This window comes from Heloderma suspectum, chromosome Z, assembly GCF_057233095.1.
Source record: "Heloderma suspectum isolate Gila_16-S chromosome Z, 16-S_ref, whole genome shotgun sequence".
NCBI classification, from domain to species: domain Eukaryota; kingdom Metazoa; phylum Chordata; class Lepidosauria; order Squamata; family Helodermatidae; genus Heloderma; species Heloderma suspectum.
This window is the reverse complement of record NC_139476.1, coordinates 20,181,078-20,190,221: the sequence shown is the minus strand read 5'-3', so window position 1 is coordinate 20,190,221 and position 9,144 is coordinate 20,181,078. Positions and strand designations below refer to the sequence as shown.

At 59.5% G+C, this 9,144-nt stretch overlaps 1 protein-coding gene across 1 annotated transcript; it reads right to left on the bottom strand.

Annotated features, from left to right (window-relative positions):
* Nucleotides 1-4,263: 4,263 nt before the first annotated feature.
* Nucleotides 4,264-9,116, bottom strand: LOC146333881 (large ribosomal subunit protein eL36). Its single transcript, XM_084825647.1, has 4 exons — nucleotides 9,078-9,116; nucleotides 6,318-6,412; nucleotides 4,638-4,772; nucleotides 4,264-4,398 (listed from the first exon to the last, which is right to left on the bottom strand). Exons 2-4 carry the CDS (start codon nucleotides 6,408-6,410, stop codon nucleotides 4,309-4,311), a joined length of 318 nt encoding a protein of 105 aa, XP_084681773.1. The 5' UTR covers nucleotides 6,411-6,412; nucleotides 9,078-9,116; the 3' UTR covers nucleotides 4,264-4,308.
* Between the last annotated feature and the right edge of the window lie 28 nt (nucleotides 9,117-9,144).

Here is a 9,144-nt window from a genome sequence, read left to right as displayed (position 1 = left end):
CCCCCAGGGAGCCGATGTGGGTCCGCCAAGGGCCTGCCAACTCACAATTCGGGATCCCCTTGATTTCGTACGCTTTCGAAAGGCCCCCCCCCCCAACCAGCATCCAGGCCCAGAGCACGTCTCCCTCCGCTGTCTGAAGGGGGAAAGTATGCCTCTGCCGGCAGCCCTGCGTTCAAAATGGGGTTGTTGGCTAGCGGGATCACAACGGGCTCCCTTTGCACGTGCTCATTTGTTTTATCTATTTCATGTCTGTCCCGCCCAATAGCCGAAGCTCTCTTGCCCACCTCCCCTTGCCCCTGCCGTTTAACGTCTTCTGTAGCGGGTTTCCTCCCGGCCCGTCCTGGGAGCCTACTTCCTCAGGAGCAAGCCACACTGACCTCAACAGGACCGATTCCTGAGTCGACAGGCAATCACCCTGGCAGTCCGCGAGCCCTGTTGGACTTAAGAGGGTGCTCTGAAACAACAGCGGGACACTGCAGAGCGCAGGCGGCCCCTTCGAGCCCGACTTTTCTAGGATTCTATAGGGATGCTCCAACTTGGATTCCTGCTTTGAGCGGGGGGCTGGGATAGATGGTCTTATAGGCCCCTTCCAGCCCTACTGTTCTATGATTCTATAGGGATGCTCTGACTTGAAGTCCTGCTTTGAGCAGGGGGCTGGACTAGATGGTCTTACAGGCTCCTTCCAACCCTACTATTCTGTGATTCTGTAGGGGTGCTCTGACTTGGAGCCCTGCATTGAGCACGGGGTGGGACTGGATGGTCTTACAGGACTCTTCCAGCCCTACTTTTCTAGGATTCTCTGCAACAGCACCCTCCCACCCATGTTTCCCAGCAACCGGTGCAGCCTTCTCCTCCAGGGATTGTCTAACCCCTTTTAAAGACATCCAAAGGGGTGGCCATCCCGTAGTGATCGCTGTAGTTCAACTGTGCGCTGCGTGAAGGCGGCCTGCCTTCGCTCTGCCCTGCATCTCCCACCCATCCGCTTCACAGGATGACCCCATTGGGGTCTAGGATCTTGAGAGCAGACACACGTCTCCCCCACCACATCCTCCACATCAGGCATCCTTTTGTATACCTCTCCCACGTCTCCCCTGACCCTCCTCCCCCCCCCCCCGCTAAGCAACCCCAGCTGTTGTCACCTCTTCTCATAGCCCCGGATCATTGCAGTTGCCCTTTTCCAGCTCTGCATTATCTTTTTTGAGGTGCGGGGTCCAGAACCGGACACAGTACGAAATGTCAGCTAATTTGGGGGATGTTTTGCGGGCACATCAGAGAGGTCGTTGATGTCCTCAAAGCGCCTCTTTCCCCCTTGCCGGTGATGTGCGAATGTGTCGAAATCTGTCCCGTTCCTTCTTCGCAGCCAGTTAGGGGTCTTTCGTTCACTTATCCGCAGTGCTTGGAGAAAGTGGCCTGAATCCGGTCTGGGTTCCCTAGTTTGCAGACTCTGATGGGGCGGGGGGGGGTTGCCAGTGGCTGCCTCTTATGAAGGAGCGAGGGAAATCCCATGGAAAGCAAATTGCCTTCTGCTCTGGAGGCAACGGACGTTGCGTTCCCATCTAAGCGGTGCCCCAAAAGCAACTAGGGGCCACGGTGGCTTAGTGATTAAGACGCTGAACTGCAGACCGGAAGGTCGGCAGGACAGCCATTCAAGACCCGAGTGCTGCGTGACTGAGTGAGCTCCCGTCTTCAGTCCCAGCTTCTGCCAACCTAGCAGTTGGAAAGCAAGAAATTGCAAGTCGATAAATAGGTACCGCTTCGGCAGGAAAGGTAACGGCGTTCCATGCACCTCAGTGTTCAGTCACGCCGGCCACATGGCCACGGAAGCGTCTTCGGACAGCGCTGGCTCTTCGGCTTAGAAACGGGGATGAGCACCGCACCCTAGAGTTGGACATGACTGGCTGGGGACACCTTTACCTTTACAAAAGCAACAGCTTTTTTAAAAAAAAAACCCTTTACAGTTGCCAGCTGTGCCAGATGAATTGCCCGGCACAATCCTATACATGTTTAATACGTCTGGCTGGGGGACTGTTCATAGAATCCTAGAATGGGGTTGGAAGGGGCCTGTGAGACCATCCAGTCCAACTCCCTGCTCAATGCAGGACTCCAAGTCAGAGCATCCCTATAGAATCATAGACTAGCAGGGTTGGAAGGGGCCCCCTGCACCGTGCAGGAGGTTTTCCCCATGCTGGCTGGGGCATGCTGGGAGGTGTGGGACTTTTTCTGTCCAAACGTGCATAGGGTTGTGTGCTAGATAGCTGGCGAAACCCAAACATGGCCAGCCTTCTCCCGCTCTGCTGGAAAAAAAGACTCTCCCAGTCCCCCAGGGAGCTGATGTGTTGTGAGGCACTGGGTCCAACGAAGGTCAGTCAGGTCAAAAGGGGGATTTTTATTTATTTATTTATTATTGCATTTATATCCCGCCCTTATTCCTCCTGCAAGGAACCCAAGGCGGCTTACATCATCCACCTCCTCTCCATTTTATCCTCACATCAACCCTGTGAGGTGGGTTGGGCTGAGAGTCTATGACTGGCCCAAAGTCACCCAGTGAGCTTCCATGGCCAAGTGGGGACTAGAACCCGGATCTCCCGGCTCCCAGTCCATCACTCTCACCACTACACTACACTGGATCCTCACAATTCCGTACACTTTTGCAAGGGGGGCCCCCCAAAACCAGCATCCAGGCCCAGAGCACATCTGCCCCTGCTGACTGAAGGGGGGAAATATGCATCTGCCGCCAGCCTGCAGCCCTGCGTTCGAAAAGGGGTTTTTTGCCTCCGCTTTATTTAGCCGAAGCTCCCTTAATTAAGCTCCTTTAATTAATTTAGCGGAAGCTCCGACCTCCCAATAGCCAAAGCTCCCCCCCACTTCTCCCTGCCGCTCAACTTCTGTAGCATTTTTCATCTTTTCTCGCAGCCCCAATGCTGGGCACTTCCTCACTTAGGACGCCCCGTTGAACTCGATGGGGCTGACTTCTGAGGTCACCCTGTGAGTGCGTAGCCCTCAGCGCACTTACTTGGGAGTAAGGCCCACTGAACCCCAGAGGGTGCTCTGGGGCAATAGAGGACACGGCTTCAGAGTCAGATGGGGTGGGGGATCGGATGTGCCTCCCCTCCTTGCAGGGGGACGTTTCGCCCTCCGGCCCAGAGATGCAGAGGCAGGAGGTCTTTGTCCTGCTCCACATGACATCCTCCACATGAAATCCTCCAGGATTTGGGGCCAGTGATGCTGCCGTCCCACGGCAGCATCCGGCGGTCAGTCTCTCTCAAATCTGGCCGTCGAGCCCGCGGCGGACTTCTCCGCCATCTCTCCCACCAGCCAAGGTATTCCTGCCAGCCAGCTTCCCCCAACTTGGTGGGAGCTGCAGCCCAACATCAGGGGGGCAGCTGTAACTGTCCTGGGCTCTGCTCCTTCCAGCCTCGCACAGCCCCCTCTTGCCGGGCACGGCTCTCCCCTTGACCAGCGTGCGCCCAACCCGCAAAGCCAGGCCAGTGTTCAAGGGCACGGGCAGCGGCCAGGTAGTCCGTGGCCAAGGGCCCGGCAGCCACAAGGCAGGTCCCACATTTTGCCCCCCCCCCCCCGGCCACGCACGCTTGCAGGGAGTTGTGGCATGCAGAAAGAACATCATGTGCTTCCAGCAGAGGTGAGCTGCGAGTGGCACGGAAGTGGGCTGAATGTGACCCGCGCTCTGTGTGATCGCCAAGCCTGGGACTAATCCTGCCCCGTCCCCATCCATGCTGCCTTTGGAGCGGGGTTGGAAGGGGCCTTCAAGGCCATCAAGTCCAGCCCCCTGCTCAGTGCAGGAATCAACCCTGCATTCAACCCACCCTGCCGAGCGTGTTCAGAATAAAGCATCTGGCCTTGGCTGCAGCCCTCCCCAGCCCTGCACTCTCCAGGTATTGGGAACTACAGCCCCCATTCGCCCCAGCCAGCGGAGACATCTGCTGATGCCCAAAACAAGGAGACCGGCCGGCTTTCATGGAACAGCCTGGAGGGGAGAACGCTTGTCGAGGGAAATGCAGGCCTCTCAAAGCCGCTGAGCTTTTTGGGCCGGGCATAATGCCGCTGCCTGAAGGTTGCCCCAGATCCAGCCATCCCCCCTCTGCCCCCGGCCGCCTACACCCTCGATCCCCCTGAAGGACGGTGGCCCCCGCCCCGGCACATGGAGCCAATGAGCCCGGTGCTAAGCCAGCACTTCTGCGCCACCCCCCCAGCCGTCTGTCAGGATTCCAGCCCCCTGGCCCAGGAACACGGCGCGTGGCTGGCTGGGCTTTCAAAATGAAGCTTTATTGGGACAAAGGGCCTCGGATGCTAGTCCTTCTTGGCCGCCGCTTTCCTCATGGCCGCCAGGACGTTGCTGAGCTCTTCCCGCTTCCTCTTGGCCCGGATGTGGGTCCCCACCTGTGAGGGGGGAAAGCGGGCCATGGTCAGCGAGGCAAAACCCGAGAGAAGGCCGAGCTAGCCGGTTCTGCTGTGCAGGGGGAGGCTGTGGATTAAGGGACTGCCCCCCCCCATGCATAAGAGAACCAGAGGGGAAAGGGAGCCTCGTCCTTTCTGATAGGGTGCCAAGGCAGGCCACTGTGTGCACGTGGCCTTCCCGGGGGCCACCCCCTCCCTCCCGCCCTGCTGACAGCACTCACCCTTTTCTTGATGAATTTCAGCGCCCGCTTGTCTTTGGAGACCTTGAGCAATTCCATCGCCCGCCTCTCGTACGGTGCGAAGCCGCACACCTCCCGGATCATGTCCCGCACAAACTTGGTGTGCTTGGTAAGGCGCTGGGGGGGGGGAACAAGCCGCTGAGATGCTGTGCGGAACAGGCCCGGGGCTGGATGGGCCTGATCCAGGAAGCTCAGCAGGGTTGGCCCTGGTTAGTCCTTGGATAGGGGACTGCCTGGGAATCGGGCTTCCTGCATGGAGCAGGGGGTTGGACTGGATGGCCTTATGGGCCCCTTCCCACCCCATGATTCCATGAGGGCATTTCACCCCTGGTGCCTTCGAGTTCCCCAGGTCAGCGTTCCCCAACCTGGTGCCCTCCAGCTGTGTTGGACGCCAGCGCCCATAATCCCCAGCCACTGGCCACGCTGGCTGGAAATCATGGGCATCGTCCGACGCATCTGAATAGCCTCAGGTGAAGGAAGGCTGCACTAGGCCAGGGATGGGCAGAAAGCAGGCGGGCCGAGGTTTAGACTTTCACCTCCCAGCGTTCCTGCGCTGGCAGGGGCTTCTGGGAGCTGAAGACCCGAACTCGGGAGAACTACCTTCTGCCTGCCTCAACTCGGGCTAGGAAGACAGGGCTCCGCTCCCAGGGAGCTTACAGTTGACGGCGGGCAGAGGGGGGAGCAGAGATGCACATGGGCTTTGGGGTGGCCTGGGAATTCGGCTAGAGCAAGGAGGCCGTGGGGGGAAGGGGGGCTTTCCTGAGGGCTCCAAAGGAGGGGGTGCCACGAGGGGGGAGGGGGTGTCACGAGGGGGGGAGGGGGTCGAGCTGGGGAAACACCGGGCGAAACCTGCCCACCCAGAGGGGGCTCTTTGCCGTGGCCTGACACGGACAGGCATCTGTGGCCCCCCACATGTTCTGGCCTGCAACTCCGGCCAGCACAGGCAATGGGGAGTGCTGGGTGTTGTGAGCCAAAACGTGCTCTAGCTCAGCCTTCCCCATATACGCTGGGGCAACGACTCCCATCGCCCCTGGTCAGCGAGGCCTGGGAAAGGCCAGGCTGATGCGTCGAGCAAGGACTGGCCGAGCGCTCCCCCCGATAACAGCCCTGTCCCCCGAGAGCAGGAAAGGCTGCCAGCCTCCATGGCCCAGGGAAGCGCTTCTGAGCCAGACTCCGGACCGCCTCTTCGGCGTCGCGCCAGCTGCCCATGGCTGCACTGGCCCATCTCAAAAAGAGGCTGATGCTGATGAATCCAAGACCCTATTATCTGGGGGGAGGCGGTGGCCATCTCCCCAGGCTGGCCGTGATGGCGACGGCATCCTTCCTCTGCCCTCCCCGTCCCCTTTTCCTCGCGGGCCGTGCCATTTTTAGACGGGAGCACCTTAAGCCGCCCCAAAATAATCGAAATAAAGTAGCAAAGGGAGATGCTGGCTGGAAGCTTCAGCGTGCAAAGCTGTGCTTCTCCCCTGCCCCCCACACACGAACGCCGCCTTCCCCAAACATTCAAGGCCGTGTGCAAAAACCCCCACATGGGACCTGGGCAGCCAGACGGCTTGAGGATCGCAAATGTCTTCAGTCTGCAAATCAGGAGTAAGCAGGCCGCGTGGAGCCCCCTGCCCCAAATTATATAATAATAATAATTATTATTATTCCCAAACTCACCCCACGGCGTCGGCACTGGCGCGGTTTCGAGACGTTCTTCGTCACTTTGTGGCCTTTGTTCAGGCCGACGGCCATCGGGTAGCGGATCGCCATGTCTAGGAGAAGAGGAATGCCGGGAGGGGTCACCCCTCTGGGGCCCCGCATCGCCTCGACCCTCCCTGCGAGCCGCTCAGAGCCCCTGACCCAGGTTTGCCCGCACAACGGTGCTGCGAGGTGGAGGCGGCCGGGCCGAGGGAGGGTGACCGGCTCACGGTCGCCCAGCAGGCTCTCCCGGGCCCGAACCCAACTCCGACCAAGAAACTGAAACCGATTTGCTCAGGTTCTTCGTCCTCTGGGCGATGTACTGGTTTCGAACCAGGCGCAGCCCCAGAAAGCCACCCTCGAGAAATAAAACTGCACAAGCCCCTGCTAAAGATGGTTCGGAAGACTGTGTCCTTCCCACGCTCCAAGATCAGCTTTGGAGGCCCTGCATGGTGGGAGTGGCCAGGTGGGCAGGAGGAACGGGGCCTTCTCTGTGGTGGCCCCTCAACGTGTGGAAGTCTGTTCCAACTGTTGGCTGCCTGCCAGGCCCCGTCATTTCAGGCCTTCAGGCAGGCCCCAAAGATTCCCCTGTTCACCTGAGCTCAGGGGCAGGCAGCCTGGCACCCTCCCAGTGTTTGGGACTACACCTCCCAATCGCGAGAATGCTGGGAGCCGTATTCCAAAGCATCGGGAGTACAGCAGGCTGACTGCCCCTGCCTCAGCCTGGAACTGAGTTTGGACTCCGCTGGGGGCCACCGCGCCTATGGCGCTCATACTCTTTTTAGACATTTCTTGCGTGCCGCCCTGGAACGGTTTGCCCTAAAAAGCTGCTTAGGGTGCAATCCTATGTATGTTGAGACAGAAATGAGTCCCACACTTCCCAGCATTCCCCAGCCAGCCAACCTGTTGTAGGACATATTTCTGCCTAAACATGCACAGAATGGTAGGGCTTTTTCTGCCTAAACATGCACAGGATTGTAGGATTTTTTTCTGCCTGAACCTGCATGGGACGGTAGGGCTTTTTCTGCCTGAACCTGCATGAGACGGTAGGGCTTTTCCTGCCTAAACCTGCATGGGACGGTAGGGCTTTTCCTGCCTAAACCTGCTTGGGACGGTAGGGCTTTTTCTGCCTTAACCTGCACGGGATGGTAGGGCTTTGTCTGCCTAAACATGCACGGGATGGTAGGGCTTTGTCTGCCTAAACATGCACGGGATGGTAGGGCTTTGTCTGCCTAAACATGCATAGGATTGTGCCCTCCCAAATAAAATATATATCAGAACTGTATCAAAAGAGATCAACTCCACATCTTCTGCCATCCTGGAATACCGAGCCGCAGAAGAACATTTGACCCCAAAGAATAAAAAGGTATTTGAGAGCCAGTGTGGCGTAGTGGCGAGAGTGTTGGACTGGGAGCCGGGAGATCCAGGTTCGAGTCCCCACTCGGCCGTGGCAGCTCCCTGGGTGACTCTGGGCCAGTCACAGACTCGCAGCCCAATCTACCTCACAGGGCTGTTGCTGTGAGGATAAAATGAAGAGGAGGAAGATAATGTAAGCTGCCCTGGGCAATTTATTTATTAATTTATAAATAAATAAATATTTGCCGGGAAACCAAAGGGAATTCTGAGAAGGTCTTCTAGGCCCATTCCAGCCCTACTATTCTATGAAGGTGCCTGGCGAGCCACCCTGGAGAGGGTGTTTCACAACTGGAAAAGCTACACTGGGCGGTTATTACTAATAATTTCTTCTGGTTTCACCACCAGATTGCGGCTGTAGCTGTTTCTTGATGCCATTTGCATCCCACCTTTCCCCCTCTTTCAGGAACCCAAGGCGGCGCACGAAGCCCTCCCATTTCAGCCTCCCCACAACAACCCTGCGAGGGAGGCTGGGCTGCGAGCCTGCGACTGGCTCAGATTCACCCAGGGAGCTGCCACGGCCGAGTGGGGACTCGAACCCAGATCTCCCGGCTCCCAGGCCAACGCTCGCGCCATGACACCACCCTGGCTCTCAAATACCTTTTTGTTCTTCGGGGCCAAATGTTCTTCTGTGTCTTCCAGGATAGCAGCAGATGTGGAGTTGATCTCTTTTGATAACAGTTCGTTTATGTATTTTACTTGGAAGGGCACAATCTTATGCCGCTTTAGGCAGAGATAGTCCTACCATCCCATGCACGTTTAGGCAGAGAAAGCCCTACCCTCCTATGCAGGTTCAGGCAGGAAAAGCCCTACCGCCCCACGCAGGTGCAGGCAGAGACGGTCCTGCCGCCCCACGCAGGTGCAGGCAGAAGCCCTACAGCGGGTTGGCTGGCTGGGGAGCGCTCCAGCCGCTGCACCGCGCTGCCGGCGGCCGAGGCGGGGAGGGCGCCCTGCGCTCGGCGGGGCCCGGGCCGCCACCTTGCGGGCGCCCGGAAGCGCGCGCCCCGGCGGGTTTCCCTCGAGTGCCGCCAAGGCCGGGCCCGCTTCCGGCCTCGCGCGGGCGCCACCGCCCTCCCGCGGCCCGGGGCCCTGCGGCGGCAGGGGCTCCGACTCCCGTCCGCCCGGCCAACGGGGCCGCGCTGGCCGGGCGACGGGGCCGCAGCCCGACGCCGCTGCCGGGCCCGCATCAGGGGCCCTCGCCGCACCGGCGGGGTGGAGCCGGCGGCCTAGCCGAGCTGCTCCGCCCCTCGGCCCGGCCCGGCGGCCCGCAGGCGCCCGCGCGGGAGGATGGCGGCGGATCCCGCCCGGCCGCGGCCCGGCGCTCACCTGCAGCTCCCGCGCGCTCGAGTCCTCGCCGGAAGAGGGAAGGAGGCTGCGCGCGCAGCCGCCGCCA